General features: G+C 37.3%; 1 protein-coding gene across 8 annotated transcripts in view; it reads right to left on the bottom strand.

The window, feature by feature from the left end:
* Positions 1–8,115: 8,115 nt before the first annotated feature.
* Positions 8,116–20,445, bottom strand: part of SAMD8 (sterile alpha motif domain containing 8) — a 51,586-nt gene continuing 39,256 nt past the window's right edge. For 5 of the 8 annotated variants that reach the window (XM_042908990.1, XM_042908991.1, XM_042908989.1 and 2 more), the window contains 4 exons: positions 19,352–19,447; positions 17,009–17,126; positions 12,840–12,990; positions 8,970–12,665 (listed from right to left, as the gene is read on the bottom strand). In XM_042908990.1, coding sequence (XP_042764924.1) covers positions 12,361–12,665; positions 12,840–12,990; positions 17,009–17,126; positions 19,352–19,447 — 670 coding nt within the window. In that variant the 3' untranslated portion in view covers positions 8,970–12,360. Of the gene's footprint in view, positions 12,666–12,839; positions 12,991–17,008; positions 17,127–19,351; positions 19,448–20,445 lie in introns of all 8 variants that reach the window. The other 3 variants (XR_006194736.1, XR_006194735.1, XM_042908987.1) reach the window with 3 other exon arrangements.

The raw sequence follows: 20,445 nt of genomic DNA, 5'->3' as shown, positions 1-20,445 counted from the left end.
TAATCGGGAGAGGGGTGAATGGTTATTTTTATGTTGCATGGTGTCTGTCCTAGCCTGATTACAAGTGAAGATGGTCTATCAGTCATGTATGTTGATGTTGATATTCTATAACATTGTTCATGTTCAGTAAGGAAACACCACTGTCAGTTACTAGTTGACAACTGTTAGGGATGCCTTTTTCTTTCTCATATATTAGTTTATTGTCTATAAAGTAAGCTTCCTGAGGGCAAGGATGTTGTTTTATTTACCAGTGAAGCACCAGTGCTTAAATAGTAACTGGCATATAGTACGTGCTCAATAAATGCTTGATAAATATTCTTTCAAAATATCTTCGATTACTCAAGTCCTATACATCTACAATGGAGCCCTATATCTGGGACAGGGTAAATTCAGATCCTTAGAATGTCTCATAGGTAGAGGCAGAGCCAAGTAGTTGCTGCTGGGCAGACAGGTATTAATGTTTACCCTTTATTAATTTTTTTTAATTTTTAAATTTTTTTTAAAGCTTATTTTGAGAGAGAGAGAGCACAAGCAGGGGAGCAGCAGAGACAAGGAGAGACAATCCCAAGCAGGCTCTGCACCATCAAGGCAGAACCCGATGCGGGGCTCAATCTCCCTAACCACGAGATCATGACCTGAGCTGAGATCAAGAGTCAGATGCTCAACTATGTAACACAGGCACCCTGTTTACCCTTTATAGAACTTTAAAATGGAAAGCAACTGAGTCTTCCAGACTCTCCCTTAGACCAGGGAGCACTTAGCTTCCTTTAGGTGTTTAGGAAGACAATTATCCAAAACCTCCACTACTCTGCATTGGCAAGACATGGCCAAGTTGAAGACTATGCTATAAATAAAATGGGAGAAACACACCTCAATCTGTTAAATCATCTTCGTTTCCCTGTTTTATATATTTTAAATGGAGTGGAGTTTTTTTTTTAAATGTCTATTTTGAGAGACAGAGTGGGAGAGAGAGAGAGAGAGAGAGGATCACAAGCAGGCTCTGCGCTGACAGCACAAGGCTCGATGCAGGGCTCCATCTCCTGACCCTGAGATCATGACCTGAGCCGAAATCAAGTGGGAAGCCTATCCAAGGGAGCCACCCAGGTGCCCCTCCCCATTCAATATTTTATAGTCATATGGATTTTTAACAAAGTATATGACATAGTCTGCAATGCAGTTAGTCCTCCATAAAGATTTGTATTCCAATAAAGCTGTCACCTTCCCTTACTATATTACTATTTAAAAATACTTCTGGGGTGCCTGGGTGGCTCAGTTGGTTAAGCATCCAACTTCGACTCAGTCATGATGTCATGGTTCATGAGTTTGAGCCCCACATTGGGCTCTGTGCTGATAGCACAGATTCTGTGTCTCCTTCTCTCTCTGCCCCTCCCCCGCTCACTCTGTCTCTTTCTCAAAAATAAACATTAAAAATTTTTATTTAAAAAAATAATTCTGCAGGGGCGCCTGGGTGGCTCAGTTGGTTGGGCGACTGACTTCGGCTTGGGTCATGATCTCGCGGTTTGTGAGTTCGAGCCCCGCATCGGGCTCTGTGCTGACAGCTCAGAGCCTGGATCCTACTTCGGATTCTGTGTCTACCCCTCCCCTGCTCACACTCTGTGTCTCTCTGTCTCTCAATAATAAATAAACGTTAAAAAAAATTTAAAAAATACTTCTGCAACTTATTTAAGTTGAAAGGGAATTAAGATATCATTTTTAAACCTATCAGATTGCCAAAAATGATAAAGTTCAGTAATACATTATTTTGGCAATGGTATGGATTAACTGGCAAACTCATACACTGCTAGTGGAAGAAAAAACTGTACAACTTCTATTAAGGTCAATCATGTGACAATATCTAACAAAATTTAAAATGCACAAACCCTTTGACCCAATACCATCAGTTTTAGCAATTTATTCTACAGATGAACTTGCACACATGCAAAGTAATATATTATTTACTATAGCATTGTTTGAATAGTAAATAATCTAAATGTCCATCTTTCTGGGAATGAGTAATAAATGACATCTATACAATGGAGTATCATGTTGCCATTAACAAGAATGAAACAGGGCAGCCTGGGTGGCTCAGTTGGTTGAGCTCTGACTCTTGATTTCAGCTCAGGTCATGATCTCATGGTTGTGGAATTGAGCCCCACATTGGGCTCTGCGTTGACAGTGTGGAGCCTGTTTCAGATTATCTCTCTCCCTCTCTCTCTGCTCCTCCTCCCCTTACTCTTGTTCTTTCTCTCTCTCTCAAAATAAATAAGCATTAGAAAAAAAAAGAATGAAGCAAATTGCATTCTTTATGTACTTATATGGAAAGAACACCAATATATCATGTGGGAAAGAGAAAAGCAGCTCTTGACACTGGGGAGCTGGCCTGGTACCATCAGCTAGAACTTGGGTGTTGCCAGAAGCTGGCCCAGGACCCACAGCTAGGCCTTATTGTTTTCCTGTTGAACATAAAAAAAAATTTCACCAAACACCAATGTATGACAAGGAGACCAATGACCATGATAGAGCAAGATAAAAACAGGGGCGCTTGGGTGGCTCAGTTGGTTAAGTGGCTGACTTCAGTTCAGGTCATGATCTCGTGGTTCACGAGTTCGAGCCCCACACTGGGCTCTGTGATGACAGTTAGAAGCCTGGAGCCTGCTTCAGATTCTCTATCTCCCTCTCTCTCTGCCCCCCCCCCCCCGCCCCTGCTTGCACTCTCTCTGTCTGTCTCTCTCTCTCTCTCAAAAAAAAAAAAAGGATAAAAACAAGACTAGTCAATAATTATGTCTGAACACAGATAAAAACATAAACATTACTGAAACGACAAAAATGACCAAGTATCCCTCTATCCTAATATGTGACTGTTGTTTCCTTACCAATTGTAACATTAGCTTTGATCCATTCTTCCTGTCTTCAGATTTATTAAGATACTCAATCATTGGATTGCCCCAACATCCCGAAAGCATCCAATCCAGAGCAAATCCATGCTTCCTTAAAACTTTCCCCCTAAACGACCTAAATAACCACCCAAATCCTAAAATAAGTCCTTTCCAACACCCTCCGGCTGAGATGCCCTATAATTTCCCATGTTATATGTTCTCCCTCATTGTAATGAGCAATAAACCTTATTCAACTAAGGTGTGTCCTTGGAGGGGAAGGCATTGGCATATGTTAAGTGAAATAAATAAGGTATGAAACCATGTATGCATGTGCATATACATGTATATGCTACAGTTTGTTTAAAATTAATATAAAAATAAATGAAAAAATATGTGTTTGTTTGAATATGCATGGAATGCCTCTGGGAAAACATACTAGTTAAAAATGGTTGTCCTGACGGACTTCAAGCTGTATTACAAAGCTGTAATCACCAAGACAGTATGGTACCGGCACAAGAACAGACACTCAGATCGATGGAACAGAATAGAGAACTCAGAAATGGACCCAAAAACATGGCCAACTAATCTTTGACAAAGCAGGAAAGAATACCCAATGGAATAAAGACAGTGTCTTCAGCAAGGGTGCTGGGAAAACTGGACAGCGACATGCAGAAGAATGAACCTGGACCACTTTCTTACACCATACACAAAAATAAACTCAAAATGGATGAAAGACCTAAACGTAAGGCAGGAAGCCATCAAAATCCCCGAGGAGAAAGCAAGCAAAAACCTCTTTGATCTTGGCCGCAGCAACTTCTTACTCAACACATCTCTGGAGGCAAGAGAAACAAAAGCAAAAATGTACGACTGGGACCTCATCAACATAAAAAGCTTCTGCATAGCGAAGGAAACAATCAGCAAAACTAAAAGGCAACCGACATAATGGGAGAAGATATTTGCAAACAACATATCAGATAAAGGGTTAGTATCCAAAATCTATACGGAACTTATCAAACTCAACACCCAAAACCACATATGAATACATATGTTCAAAGAACACCCAAAAACACATATGAACACATATGTTCAAAAAACAAATAATCCAGTGAAGAAATGGACAGAAGACATGAATAGATACTTCTCCAAAGAAGACATCCAGATGGCCAACCAACACATGAAAAGATGCTCAACATCACTCATCATCAGGGAAATACAAATCAAAACCACGAGATACCACCTCGCATGTCAGAATGGCTAACATTAACAACTCAGGCAACAACAGATGTTGGTGAGGATGTGGAGAAAAAGGAGCTCTTTTGCACTGCTGGTAGGAATACAAACTGGTGCAGCCACTCTGGAAAACAGTATGGAGGTTCCTCAAAAAATTAAAAATAGAACTACCCTACAACGCAGCGATTGCACTACTAGGTATTTATCCAAGGGATACAGGTATGCTGTTTCAAAGGGGCACATGCACCCCAACGTTTATAGCAGCACTATCAACAATAGCCAAAGTATGGAAAGAACCCAAATGTCCATCAATGGATGAATGGATAAAGAAGATGTGGTATGTATATACAATGGAGTATTACTCGGCAATCAAAAAGAATGAAATCTTGCCATTCGCAACTACATGGATAGAACTAGAGGGTATTATGCTAAGTGAAATTAGAGAAAGACAAATATCACATGACTTCACTCACATGAGGACTTTAAGACACACAACAGATGAACACAAGGGAAGGGAAGCAAAAATAATATAAAAACAGGGAGGGGGACAAAATGTAAGAGACTTTTAAATATGGAGAACAAACACAGGGTTACTGGAGGGGTTGTGGGCTACATGGATTAGGGGGCATTAAGGAATCTACTCCTGAAATCATTGTTGCACTATATGCTAACTAACTGGGATGTAAATTAAAAAAAATAAATTAAATTAAAAAAAATGGTTGCCTCGAGATGCCTAGGTGGCTTGGTCAGTTGGGCATTCCACTTTGGCTCAGATTGTGATCTCTCAGTTTGTGAGTTCGAGCCCCACACTGGGCTGTCTGCTGTCAGCATGGAGCCCGCTTCGGATTCTCTGTTGCCCTCTCTCTCTGCACCTCCCTGCTCATGCTCTCGTCCTTAAAAATAAATAAACATTAAAAAAATGGTTGCCTCTTGGAAAGGGAACTATATGCTGGGGCACAGGAGTGGGAGGAAAAGTTTTCAGTATATATAGTTTGTTACCAAGTTCATTACTTACTCACAATAACTTTTTAAAAAGATAGCAAAATCACAGGTACCACTGTGGAATGCAATAGTGAAGAAAATTCAGAATCTTGCCTGGACAGTTAGGATTATCAAATTTCTGCAGGTATGATTTCCACCATGTTGCAGTCCTTCAAAAATCACATCACCACTGCCAACTACTACTCCAAAATGAGCTTTGGGGAAAAACAGGATCAAATTTCATGTACTTGGACATCGTATTGACGAAGGCTGCTGATCGATGATCTCTAATGAAAAACCATCAGGTATAGGTGTTTAGAGTGGGATCTAAGACTCTTAAGGCTGGGATATGAACAGGTCGTGGTGGTTTTATACTTCCAGTTCTCATAGGGGGGCCCTGTGAGCTGAGAACATACAGCATTTAAATATTATGCTCCTCTAGCAGATGCCTTACAGCCATCAAGTAGTCTTCTTCACAGTTACAGCTGACGGTGGTAACCGAGCGTCTCTGAGGCATTCTCTTGACCCGGCACTTTTCTCAAGTCTCTGCTAGAGCCGGCTCCCACTCCACGTGGTAGCCGGCAGTCTAGCACTCCAATGGGTGGATGAGCTGTTGACCATAAAACAGACAATTTTGGATACAGGGTATATTATATTCTACAGTCATATTTCACAAGCCAGTAGCAGTTGACAGCTCATTTTTGGGGTGTCTTGATCTTCCTTGGCTGGGGGCAAAACCTTCCTATAGCTGTGCCCAGGCCTGGTTCCTTGACCTACTATCTTGGGGTCTGTAGCATTTCCTTCATCTCTAGTTTGACCTGTTGTGTACTTTCCACCATCCTACCCTCTCTCTCTTTGCCCTCGATTAACTCCTGTTTTATAAAGCTACTTATATCTGTCCCAACAATATAGACCCTGGCAATAGGCATCCCAGTGCTTCCATTGAAAACACATACTCTGTCAACAGCTCTCTCATACACAAATAAATCCATTTTTTTTTTTTTTGCATGAGAATTAGAGTCCTGTAAACCTTTCATCATATCTTTATGAATTTTTCCTTCAGGGAGGGGTCAGTTCAAGTTTCACATGCTTAGTAAATTCTGCTTGGACCCTCAGACCCCAGTGAGCCCTTCCTCTCTCAAGTTACCAAATGAAGACAGTAAATTTGTCTGTTGACTCAGGGGTTTCTAAACATTTCCTTCCCCTATCCTCAACTCTTTTTTCAAAGGGAAAGCCAAATCTGTGAAATACCAGCTCTGGATGACAACAGCACAAACTCAGGGTGCCTGGGCGGCTCAGTCAGTTAAGTGACTGACTGATGATTTCGGCTCAGGTCATGAGCTCATGGTCATAGGATGCATCCTCACGTCAGGCTCCACAATGAGGTGAGCATGGAGCCTGCTTGGGATTCTCTCTCCCTCTGTCCCCCACTCTCTGTCTCTCAAAATAAATAAATAAACTTAAAAATAACTGGGGCGCCTGGATGGCTCAGTTGGTTGAGCACCCGAGTCTTGATTTCAGCTCAGGTCATGATCCCAGGGTCATGGGATTGAGCGCTGAGAGGTTTAAGATTTTTAAGATTTTGTTTTTTTAAGATTTAAGATTCTGTTTAAGATTCTCTTTCCCTCTCTGCCCCTCTCCCCCACTTGTGCTCTCTCTTTAATAAATAAATAATATATATATATATATATATATATATATATATATATATATATATATATTTTAGGTTTATATATATGAGAGAGAGAGAGAGCAGGGGAGGGGCAGAAAGAGAGGAAGAGAGAATCCCACACAGGCTCCACACCATCAGTGCAGAGCTTCACGTGGGGCTGGAACTCATGAACCGAGAGATCATGACTTGAGCCAAAATCAAGAGTTGCTGCTTAACCAACTGAGCCACCCAGGCGTCCCAATAGAATGTGCTGGGTTTTTTCTTTAAAAGAAAAAAAAAAGGAAAAGAATGGTACAAACTCCAATTCCCTTTCCCCTACCACTGAAGAAGTTCAACCTGCCAGTTTCAAAACTACAGGTTTATTCCACCAACAAATGTTGTTGGCTACCTTTTCATGTCAGCTTCCCAGATAGATTATTAATTTCCTATGGGCACAGATCCTGTTTTATTGACCTAAATTCAACTAGTATTTCAGCATTATGTACCAGTTACTGAACCAGCAAGGGTAGAATACTTTCATATCTGGCCTTTGATACAACCTAGGAGATAGGCATTTTTTTGGTCTCCATTTTACACATAAAGTTAAGAGGAGCTGGAAGAAAAGACCTAACTTAAACAGCAGCAGAGATGCGACTCATGCCCAGGCCCTCAGAGTCTAAATCCAGTACCTTTTCTATTCCATCAAGCAGCCTCTAGGGTCTGTCCTGGATTATTCCTTCCCAGAGTTCTCAAGAGACTAGCTGGGGCCACCACTAGAGAGGCTACAATTAGTAGTAATCATGAAGACAAGTTCAGTCATGGATCAAGTTCATATGGTCTATGACAATGCTTAGTGTTCTAATGACACCATGGTTCTAAGCTACTGAGCTACCCCCAACAGCTGTTTTCCCTTCTTTTCCTGTTAATCATTATTTCCAAAGCTGACCTGCCAAGATGATGGCATCTTCCTAACATAATCTACAATTAAACCAAAACCAACCAGACAAAAGCTTTAATCTGTCCAAGAATAATTAGCAATTTGCTTCTCTTTTCTCCCTCTCAACTTAACCTACAATTATTCTATACCTTCAGGAAGATCACTTTTCTTCTCTAGTTTACACAAAAGAAAGGGGAAAGAGCAAATGGCTTATCTAAAAGACAATTAGGAATCAGTAAATGCCCGGGACTAGATACCATATTAAGATTTAAAGTTGCTGGGCCCAATCATTCACAAAAATAAAAACTTACTGTATAAAAAATAGACCAGCTGCATTAGGAATGCAAGACACTCAAAGAAATGACTGCAATCCAACTTTCAAATGTTTTATTTTTAGTGTTTTTAAACATTTTAATACAACAAAGATATAAAATAATATATATTAGTTAAATCTGGATTTAATTTAGAATCAAGATATTTACTTATATACAATACTGTGCTTCAAGGTATGGCTACCACAGGAACGTTCACATCTTCAAGTAATACTAGTTTCTCTGTGGATAGAGTGACATTTAGGTAGTGTTCTTAAAACAAAACATGCCCACTTTAGCCCACTTTAGTTTAGCAAACTAATTTTGCTTCCCCCGCTCAGTACCAGTTTCCACTTCCTTTGTTCCATTTCAGGAATACTTCAATTGTCCTAATAATCCATAGATTCTCTCAAAAAAATTATTAAAATTAAGCATTTTTAAGATGACTAACTAATAAGCCAGTAGTTTATACTGAAACAGACCTGAAATAACAACAAAATTATCATAGTATTCCTTCTCCCTCCACATCAGGCACAAAACATCCTTATGCTTAAACATGGAGTACACTGAATAAAAAGTCCATTGGCTAATTTAGGGTAGAACATATTCTAAAAACCAACCTTACCAGTAGCTGAATTATGGCTTATAGATTTCATAGATATTTTTATTGAACTTGATGCAAAATAATAGGCCACATTTAAGTTACTTGAAATTGGTGGCATTCACTGGGTGTGAGGGGTAGGTGAGAGGGGAGACCAAAACCTACTTTCATAGTAATTTCAGTCATTCAGAGCTTCTCAAACACAGAGAGGGAAAAATCCTCAACCTCTTTCCTTTCTCACTTGTCATGTGAAGCAGTCTGACTTTTGATGTTACTAACAAGTCACCTCTACAGAGGTAAGGGGGTAATTCAGGCTACACTTTTACAAGTGTACACCATCTTAACCACCAAGTAAAGATGGCATTAAAACTGACATGCTTTGTTGGCTTTGAAACTATCTAAATGAAACCAATCCTGCTTAAGAAAGCTATTGGACTATTCTAAAAGAGAACTTTCTTGTCTCAAATGCCTGAATACCTTAAAGAACTGACACATGACTATTACTATAATTACTTTTTTTAAGGGATAACTTAGGTCTACAAAGACTATCAAAGAAGTAAATTTATTAGATCACAGAGTTTAAAACAAGAATATGGTTAACGTTCTCAAGCATTTTAGAACAAGAATCCTTAAAAAATGTTTACTATAAAACTAATGATGAAATTGCCTTTTGCTGAATACACTGAAAGCAGGTTAGTGTTCTGAATATGACTTTGAAATATAAATAACACTTTCCAAACAGATGTCTCTAAAACAGACTTTCATATAAGCTATAAAAGGATTTGGCTCCTCAGTTCTCCATTTACAAATTGTAAGATTTTTGAAATTCTAAGTAACAACACTCAGGCAGGTACAGGGTAAGAAAGAGCCACTTGTGGTGTGTGTAAATCATTACACAATCAGCAGGTCTTTTAGTCAACAGGTGTTTTGTTGTGAACAGTCCACATTTCTTCAGCTGACTGGTTCTAAGATTACGTTCATTGCTTTCTGATTACGAAAAAAATACTTAATCAGATATGGAAGTTGTATTTTTACCCCAGCAATTCTGACCACAGAGAGTTATGGAAAGGATAGGCATTTGAGAATTTTGCAGCAAAGCCAAAAAAGGTTTCTCCCAAATTATTCAGTAATAACAATAAATGTGCCTTCTTCAAAATCTCCTACTCTCTACTAACTTCAATTACCCTTCAGTTAACAATGTCCTGCATGGACTTCAAAAAAGAAAAAAAGACAAAAAAGGCTACACTGTCCTCAGGAACATAGAGAAATGCATTGAGGACTTTCAATATAACCTCCAGTTTGCATTCCCCAAACCAAAACCATCTTGGTTCCTTCTATACTGAACTTTCAGTATTTTATAAGCTTTCACAAGCCTGCAACTGAAGTCAGGGCAAAAAAATATATAGATCTAAGGCATGTAGCTTCTCCACCTAGCCACATTCATACCCAAAATGTGAATATAAATACCACCTTTCCAATGGTTTAGATTTTAACAAGAAAAAAAAAAAAATACAAAGACAAAATCTGGAGAGTTTCTGGACAAAACAAAACAAAAAACACAACTGTAATATAGGTTTCATATTAAAAAAAGAAATGGAAAAGAATTTTGTGTCCAAGTTTTCCAAGAAAGAGACTTGGAGATGATGAATTTATGTAAACACTGCCTTGTATTAGTTATAAATTATAAATCTAGCTTACCTTTTCCTCAAATCAGATATGATAAATGCAAAGCTGAAAACTTATTTTACAATCCTCATTGCAGTCTGCTGTTAGGCACTCTGCAAAGTTAGTTACAATTTTTTTTTTTTCTTCTATTTTGTTCTAGAATAGAATCCATATAAAGGAAAGAAGACTGATGTTAGGAAATTTATCATTAAGTAGCTATCTAACATTCTTGAATTAATGTTGCCACAGATTTTCTTCAAACATTTTTCCAAAAGCTAACATTAAGTCCCTCCCTAGTTAAAATACAGTCTTGCTCTGTCACTTGGAAAGAATGCTAGTTACACATAATTTGACCTCGAGTCATAGGAAACATCCTTCACCTTTCATGATTATGCAGTTTCCTTACATGAAATGTTGGCATTTTTGTCCCTAGCATGTAAAACAATCAACAATTTAAGATATAAGATTCTAAAGTGTGAGTTTTAAAATCATAATAAAATTTGAATTGCCTTGTGTCATTTCTCAGGTGAGAAATAAGATATAATGTTCAGAGTAGACTCAAATTGGGGTAATTCAGCACTGGCTGAAACTTGTTTGCGTAATATTCCTTTCCTGCTCACTCCCTTCAAGCTCCTCTGGACCTTATACAGGGGTGGGAATAGGACTCAAAATGCAAAAATAAAATATTTCACCCACATGACAAGCAGATTTCAGCTAAGTGGCCTAATTTTAGACCTCAATATGTCAGCACTTTTTCTAACTCCTTGTTTTAAAATGGAATGTAAAAACTACACACTTAATTTTCCAAGTGGCTAAGCTCAATCAGTTGGGGCTCAAATTCCAATTCCATAACCATTCTACTGTCATAACTATTAAAATCATTAAAAGCAAAGTGACAAATGTTATCACAGGGCTCAGATTACTTACGGTACTAAATTTCTAGTGTAAACAGTAACTAAGTTATATCACTTCCTGACTGCCAAATTAAGACAAAATAGAAAGAATGTATGTACACAATTGTATTTAAAAATGAAAAACAACAAAACCTTTTTATATCCAAATATATTTGAGACTGTTTACTTCTGATGGCCAAGAATGACAAATATTAAACCAAATAATTGTATAATGCCTGCAACCTGTTATCATTTCTTTTCAGAAATAGAAAAAATATTCTTTGCATGCAAACCTCCCTACTTAAAGACATCAGAACTTTATCTAACATTTGGTAAAACACTCCACTATTTTACTCATTAAATAACATCATTAAATAGCATAAAACTGGGTTGTCATAAGTCTAACTAACAACTACAGCACAAAGTTGTTCCAGGTACCTACCTCACTAAAATTAAGCCAATTTGATTTTTATGGATGCAGCCACTTTTCCCTCAAAAATACTGACTGATGGTCATACTGAGTCCTCAGAACAAAATAGGAACTGCATCTTGTGTTTTATCTTTGGTGAAAAATGCCAGTACCATATTTGTACTCAGTTACCTCGTGGATAGCCCCTTTCATTTTCTTCTTGTTTCAGGCATCCTGGTATGTTCAGTATACTTTTCTTAAAGATGGTTCAGGAGGCAAAAATTATTTGTTAGTAATACAGATTACTTTCTAGAGTTGCAATTTTCACAAATACAGAGATCAGTTCAAAGAACAAATACTGCTCACTTGGTAGGGGTTTTTCCCTTGAAGATATTAAGGAGCTTAAAAAAAATTATTTCTTGACTAGAGTCCTAATGAAATTACAAACAAAAAAACAAACAAACAAAACCACTTTCAACCAGCAAATTGCTTAAGTTCAACAAGCCAGTACTCAACAGGTAAAGGTAACAATCTGACTTCAATCACAACATTAAGTTTGTTGAAAAAGAAGGGTCAGGAAACATCTACTTAAACTTAAGCTTTCTATTCAAACAGATATGTAAGGACTCTTGATTGTTCTTTCTTGATTTCTATAATCATAGCCTTGCTCAGAATATGAACTTTACTTTGTCAACATATAAGCCCAAAAGCAAGGCATCCAGGAACAACCTAGGGGGAGAAAGCAAAGTTACTCACTTTCGACAACTACTATATATTTAATCAAGAACCCATTACAAAGGTAGTCTTTATCCAATTAATCTTTTCATTATTGCTGGTTTTGAAAATGGCCAACAATATTCATTAGGTACTGTACCATTAACATTGCATTCAAAAAAAGAAAACATGGGAAACCAAATTCTTGCTCTCCTACTCTGCTGATATGCTCTGGTATTGGCTAGAGTATGGTAGTACAAAAAGAGTCTTGTCGTGATATAAAAGGCAATAAACACATCAATGGAATAATGTTCATGGGCAGCCAAAATGAAGAAGATTCCAAAGAGGTTGAGAACCCAGGATAAAGTGTGCAAGAAATTCCAGCTTCTTGGTGTATCTGGGAAAAGGACAGAAACATCGTTTCAAAACCACATTCCTTCCAGTGCTCCTAAGTCATGTGTTTCTTAGATCAGTCTGTTCCTTTCATTCTTCACAGAACTTGACACCCTTCCCACAGCCTCTTCTGCAGCCAGTTATCTAATATGCATGGAAGCATTAAAGAGATACTTACATTCAGTGACAAAGAAATTCAGCATAGTTAGGACGACTGTGTGGCCACTGAACATGTAATCTCCGCAAGTGTGAACACCAGTTAGGGTCATACCAAAGCCACTCCAAATGGCAAAGGCCCGGCGCAGTTTCTCCCATACACTGCCATATACCTATAAAGAAAGCTACAGATTAGAGAGGTAGGGGCTTCTGAACATCTACTCCCATTGAAATTCAAATGCTGAGTGACTTAGAAATAAGATCTAAACAAAAGCAACCAGACTCCCAGTCTAATTCCAGACATCAAAAAAGAGTGGTCAGAAATATTCTGGTAATTACATGAAATCAATGTAATTCAAATTTCTCTACTAGAAGTTCCTTTACAGTGAAAAGGTCACTATTACACAAAATATTTCCAAGTTTTAATCCAATAATACAGTAGTATTTGCTGGCTGTTCTTGTCAACAAGAAATAGGCTATGACAGTGACAATGGCTACCATTCAATGTCTATTCATTTTCCCCTTCTTAACTGGTAACAGAAGTTCAAACACTGCATTTCCTAGCCTCCCTTACAGGCTTGGTGTGGTTATGTGACTAAGTTTTATACAAATAAGATGTAAGTGGAATTGTAAAAGATTTCTGGGAAGGCTAATTATGAAGGAAGGAGACAACAACTATACAGGAGAGCAGAAAGGCAGAAGAATCATGAGTTGTGGTTAATTAAGTCCATACAATTACACATGACCTACTTTCAGATTTCTCTTATGAGAGAGAGTAAACCATTTGTTTATTAAACCATGCCACCTTGAATTTCCTGTTATTTAAAGCCAAATCTAATCCCAACTCCCACACATAAGCTTAAAAAAGCAATCCATTTTGAGGAAGAGTTTGAGTAAAGGTCACTTTTTTTTAAAGGCATTTAACACATAATAACAGTACAAAAAATTGCTAGAATTTAGTGTGCATTTACTATGTGTAAGGTATACTGCTAAGTGCCTTATGTGTTACTGTATTTAATTTCCACAACAATCCTATGAAATGATTCAATTGTGCAGATGAGGAAACTGGCTTACAGAGGTCACACAGTTAGTAAGTAACACAACGAGGATGTGAATCTTTGTTCACATGTGAATCCAGGAAGACCAATTCTAAAGTCCTAAGTCTTAGAATGCCACTCTACTTGCTAGATGGGGTGCTGCCCAATTCATCAATCATTTAATAAAGTCAGTTAGATTAAAAAAAAAAAAAAAAAAAAAGGCAGGGCAGGACAAGAAGAGGAATTTATTATTAGACAAAAGGAAAGAGAAGTTACTAAAATACACATGGTTTGGTTCCTCTAAGCCCTCTAAGAAGAACAGCGTTGGAGATAGTACTCTTGTAAGAGTAAGAAATTAGGCAGTGAAGCACAGAGACTGCTAGGAAAATGTATCTCAGCCAGGGACAGGAAAAAAATGATGCCAGTCAAAAGAAAGCAATTATTTCTCAGTTACTCAAGTCTCCCTATCCCTTCCAATTTTAAATGTCCCAAATATTCTTCCAGAAAAATAAAAATTAAAACATAACAGACTAAGATGCCTTGATGAGACAAGGTACAAAAATCTGCTTTAAGTAGTTCTTTCCTTAGGGTGGGTCCATTGCTACATTTCAAAAACAGGCAGGTTCTTGGTTCTGTCCCTAAACCTCCTACTTCTGGGAATGAGATTTCAAGCAATTACTTTATTTCAATGAAAATGCCCTATGGAGTTCACTGTAAGGGACTTGATTGCTAGTTACTATCACCTTAACCTTCTATTTTTAACAACTGCAACAAATAATACAGGTCAATAAGTAGGTTATATTATAATTTAAAGCAATTAACAGTATTTAGGGCAAATTTGAATAGAAATGTCCACATATAACTAACTGATAATGAAAAACAGTCATTAGAGACAGAAAAAGGGTTATCCATACCATAGAGGAACGGTACCTAATTTATTTTTGTAGTACATGTTGTAGCGCTATGTACATATATTATTCTCTTTAGTGGCTGACCCAACAATTAAATCCCTCAGCTACAGGAAATTCTCTTTTCAGTGTAATAAGCTTATATATTTCTTTTTAAAAATCTCTTCTAATCAATTACCATACTATTTGGGGGAAATTGTTCTATCCCTATTTCATACCATGTACAGAAACAAATTCAGAAGAGTAAAGATTTAAATAGAAAACATAAGACCGTAGAAGTCTCATATCATTATCTTTCATTAATCAGAATGACAATGACTCTAAAAGTTGATAATAAGTAGTGCTGGCATGAGAGTGGGAAAACTGATATGCATACAGTGTAGGTAGTAGTGAAAAATTTGTCTTTTCTGGTAAACATTTGAGCAATATCATCACTATTTTTAATGTTCATGTTCTTTGAGGTCATAATTCCACTTCCAGGAATTTATTTTAAGTAGATGCTTAAATAAGTGAAAATACATAAATGCACCAGGATGTTTACAAAGGCACTGTTTATAAAGAGTAAGATTTGGAAACAACATAAATGTGTATCATTTGGAAACTGGTAAATCATATAATGGGACACTGCAGCTATTAAAAAAATGAGGTATAACCATATGCATTTCTTTAGAAAAAGGTAATTAACATTAAATAAAACATAAGTTAAAAGAACAATATCTGCAATATAATCTCATCTTTTATTTAAAAAGTATCTATTATATAAACTTATGTGAATGTGTAAGCATGCTTAAAAATAGTCTATGTGGCTATATATCCAACTGTTAAAAGTATTATTTATGGGACGGGTGAAAGAGGAAATTATGTGAGCTTTTACTTTTTTTTTTTTTAATGTTTATTTTTGAGAGAGAGAGAGCGAGCCCGATGCAGGGCTTTAACTCATGAATCGTGAGATCATGACCTGAGCTGAAGTCTTTTTAACCAATTGAGCCCCATGTGAGCTTTCACTTTTCAATTTATATATTTTTAGAAAAATAAAACATTTCCTTTACACGAAATCCTAAGTGTCATATTAACCTTTCCCCCTTGCTTACTGGTCAGTGTCCTAATACCTAGAGAAAGTTTTGTTACCCTTCAGCTCAGGGCTGTATTTTTAGTTCTTGATCTCCTTTGGCTGCTTAATCTTCCCTTGCTGGCATTTCAGCTATTTACATTGCAATAGAAGACCTGACAATTATGTTTTACACTTTACAAAGAATATTAAAATAACAACAAAGCTGTTAACACATACATTTGAATATTAGATAATACATAACTAAAGCATGGAAGTTTATAATAGTAGGATAATAAATTCTTTTGTCCAAATTTAATGAGTCTCAAAGGCCAATTTTGTATAGTATAGGTGATTTTCAGGTTTTTAAAATTTTTTGTTATCTGGGTTTTGTTGTTGTTCCCATCTGCATAATCTCTCCTCTCTCAATTTAATCAAAAGAGAAGATATGTCTACAATATAGCAAAACAAGCTACAAAGTTTAAAACAAAAACAATAAATCAGCCATTATTTAGTACACCCCAGGAAAGAGTAAAGTTTAAAATAGAGTTTAGAATGCTTTAAATGGAATATGGTCAAACTGCAAAACTTTTAAAAAAGGAGTGATGAGGACAATGAAGGGACCAGAGTCATGTCGTATGAGGAACTAACGATGATCAGGATAGTGGGAAAGGGAAAATGACAATTGAAAGAAACTTGTTTTCTTTTCTTTCTGTGTTTGTTTATTTTTGAGAGAAAGAGAGAGAGAGAGTACGAGCAGGGGAGGAGGGGCAAAGAGAGAGGGAGACACAGAATCCGAAGCAGGCCCCAGGCTCTGAGCTGTCAGCACAGAGCTCAATGTGGGGCTTGAATCCACGAGCCGTGAGATCATGACCTGAGCCAAAGTCGGACACTCAACCGACTGAGCCACCCAGGCGCCCCAAAAGGAACTTGCTTTCTATAGCTTCACGGCACAGAACCAGTTTCAATGGACTGATGTAACAGGGAGGTAGATTTTGGCTTAAGATTACTACCAAATTATTTCTAGAAATCTATAGAGATCTATAGATCTAGAAATCTATAGAGATTTCTTACAGATATTGAAAATACTTAAAAGCACATTTTACTATTAAAAGCAAAATCTTAGCCCTATTACATATATGGTGCCATCAACCCACCAAGAACAAAAGGAAAGAATGATGAAGAGGTAGCAGGCTACCTTTCCAGTACACTGCAGGTGCTGTCCTGGCACGGAGAGGGAGGTCACAAACATGGTAAAGCAGCGAAGCAAGAACACAGTACCCATCAGACTACAGAGCCTTCGAAGAAGTATTGACCTGTGAACAGAGTGACCAAAAAAGAGAGAAAGATCAGAAGAAGGCAAACCAAAAAACTCCAGGCATCAAGTGTTTACTTAAAGGAAGAACAGACAGGAAAACCACTAGAACTAGACTCTTTGAAGAGGACAGAAATTTTAGAGAATTCTTCAATCTAAAGCATCATTGTCTAATAGAACTTTCCGCAATGATGAAAATGCTCTATAACCGCACTAATAAGGTATCTACATGTGGCTCCTGAGTACTTGAAATGTGACTAGTACAACCAAGGAACTGAATTTTAATTTTATTTCATTTTCATTAATTTAAATAGCCAGATGTGGCTAGTACCTGCCATGTTAGACAGTGCATACCTAAAAGCATCATTTCATTGATAAGAAAATATGGCTAAGAGAAGGTAAAGGAGCTAGTGAGAAAGAAGTAAAACTAGTACCTAGCCGATTCTTAGCTTAATGTTAGCCCTGTTATTCATCTATCGCTCATAAATTATTTATTTTATGAGAGGTAAAACTAAACACATGATTCTGGGGAATTTTTTGCTGATTAATAACACCGTAAATTGGTTACTGATAGTAGCTATTTAATAAACATTCTCTAACTTCTCCTAAGTTAAACGTAAGGTATAAAATACTAAGTCTTTTGGGGTGCCTGGGTGGCTCAGTTGGTTAAGTGTCTGATTTTGGCTCAGGTCATGATCTCATAGTTGATGAGTTCAAGCCCCGCCTCCGGCTCTGTGCTGACAGCTCAGAGCCTAAAGCCTGCTTCAGATCTGTGGCTCCCTCTCTCTCTGCCTGTCCCCCACTTGTGCTCTGTCTCTCTCTCTCAAAAATAAACATAAAAAATTTTTTTAAATACTGTTTTTTTTAATACCAAGTTTTATATTAAGTAAACCTAAAATTTTGAACTGCATTGTAATATCACTTGTACTGTCATATTATTTTCTTAAATGCCTTAAACCAAAACAGACTATAAGATTCTTAAAAACAGGAATTATGCTTTACACATTTTTGAAATGCTCTTCCCACCCTCAAAAAAGCATTGAACACAGGTTAAGACATCTCAAATTTTAGTGTGTACACCTGGGATGGAGCTTAGGCATCTACATCTTAACAAGAAGCCTGGTGAGTCTAATGAAAGTAGTACAAAGACCACATTTTGAGAAACACTTTCTTTGACAAATTAAACGTCAAAACTTGCATTTAACTGGCCACTGCTATGCTTTGCTAAATCTACCAGTTTCCTGTTTTGAAGAGTGGATAAATTCAAATTCACCGGGTCTTGTGAGTCAGAGTTAAATCAGAGAGCACCAGTGATATACATGTTCTTAAATCACCTCTGGTTTTAAGCAATTCAGAGTTAAAAATATTGCTGGAAAATGGGAAAGAATGAAGCACAATACAGCCTGAGTGTGACAACAATAGCAATCATCAACCTTTCTTTTCACCTTCAAAGCGATGCAATAACTGCTGCTTAGGAACTGAAGCCCATCAGCGGTTTACCTCAAGCACTTCCTGGTGAGGAGAACCAATCAAAAATTCAAGAAACTGTCCCTATTTCTCATCAATGTCCAAAAGACAACAGATAGCAGATCCACAAACTTTAGAGTTCTTTAACATTTTTCTTCACTATGTCTTTTTACTTAAATCAAGTAATTTCCTCTCACTAAAGTAGGAAAGAAGCCTCCCTTATACTTTTTTTTTTTTAATAAAATTTTTTTTTTCCTTTATATTTCTTAGTGGAAGTGCCAAAGAAGCACTTTCCCTATTCATCAATTTCCTACACCATCTTAAGCAAACCACACTGGCTAGACAGATGTGCATGGTGTGCAAAATAATCCCTTTTCTAATGAGCCTCCTGCAAGCAGAGAACAATGTCTTCCATTCAAGCACTATCCTTGTCCAAAGACCGTCTTTGGAGGAGTTTCTATCCTTCCACAAAAAGTGATATTTCCGGTTTGTTTCCAAAGAAAGTTAAAGCTAGACTGTTAGCGATTGGCTAATGGCCAAACATTGCCAACTCTGATCTTTGTGTTCAGAATACATTCAGAAGGTAACTAAATATGGAGGTATTACCTCACGGTGACTTTCTTGTTGATCAAACCCAAAACATTTTCCATAATGGCTAAAGGAAATTAACAAGGAAACTACAAAGGGAGAAACAAGGTTTGATGAACTTTATCCAAGACAGTAAAAACATTTTGTCTTTTAATGGAATAACTGAGGTACCTGTGTTTGTGGAGAAGAAGAACCAGGAGCCAAATATAGCACAAAATCATGCCACATACTTCTGTCATGGCAAAGGCCCATGGGATTCTAGGAACACTGAAATAGAAAAAAATTACATTTCATACTGACAAGAAGTGCATGTATGTGACACCTTTTGCAACATGATACTCTTCAAAATTTATTTCTATAACTTTTACCTCTTTTAGGAGAGGATATTTAAAGAACCTGGGGGAAAGATCTGTTTCATCAAATATCTCATTTATCAAAACTTCTTTGCTGTTTTTGATTCCCAATTAATGGTTCTCTGTGAAGAGGTGACAATCCTTTTCTCCCCCTGCCCCCCCCCCCCCCCATAGAATGGTAGACCTGGATACGAAACTGCCCACAAACATCAATGGGAAAGGGTTCGCCTCTTGCATGATGTGCTAACTGCAGAATCCAGACAATTGGGGCTTGAACTTGACTCTTTTCTCCCTATAGTAATTTTTTTTTTTTTTAATTTGGTTTTGTTTTAGAGGCAGTAAATTGTTTTTACTCCTTTTTCTGCCCTCCTTTGTTTTATATCCTTGTTTTCTTCTATTGTTTCCATTGACCCCTCTTTCCTCACCAAATCCACAGCTCCTGTGGTTATTCACTGGTAAAATACATGTCACATTTCCTAATTTAAAAAGAAAGAGAAAGGGGCACCTGGCTGGCTCAGTTAGTAGAGCATGTGACTCTTGATCTTGAGGTTTAAGTTTGATCCCCATGTTGGGTATAGAGATTACTTACAATCTTAAAAAATAAATAAATAAAAAGAGTGAAGGAGGAGAAAGAGAAGACAGAGGGGGAAAGGAGGTAAAGGTGGAAATGAATTAGTGCAAATATATCATCTCCAGGTGATCGTCTTTTTTTTTTTTTTTTTTTTTTTTTCCCATTTATTTACTTTGAGAGATTCAGAGAGCGTGAGCTATGGCGGGGTAGGGGGTAGGGTGGGGAAAGAGGGAGAGGGAGAGAGACATAAAATCCCAAGCAGACTCAACACTGCCAGCATGGAGCCTGATGCAGGGCTTGAACTCACAAATTGTGAGATCATGACCTGAACTGAAATCAAG

This window comes from Panthera leo, chromosome D2, assembly GCF_018350215.1.
Source record: "Panthera leo isolate Ple1 chromosome D2, P.leo_Ple1_pat1.1, whole genome shotgun sequence".
Lineage (NCBI taxonomy): Eukaryota > Metazoa > Chordata > Mammalia > Carnivora > Felidae > Panthera > Panthera leo.
The sequence above is the reverse complement of the archived record's forward strand: the minus strand, read 5'-3'. Positions and strand labels throughout refer to the sequence as shown.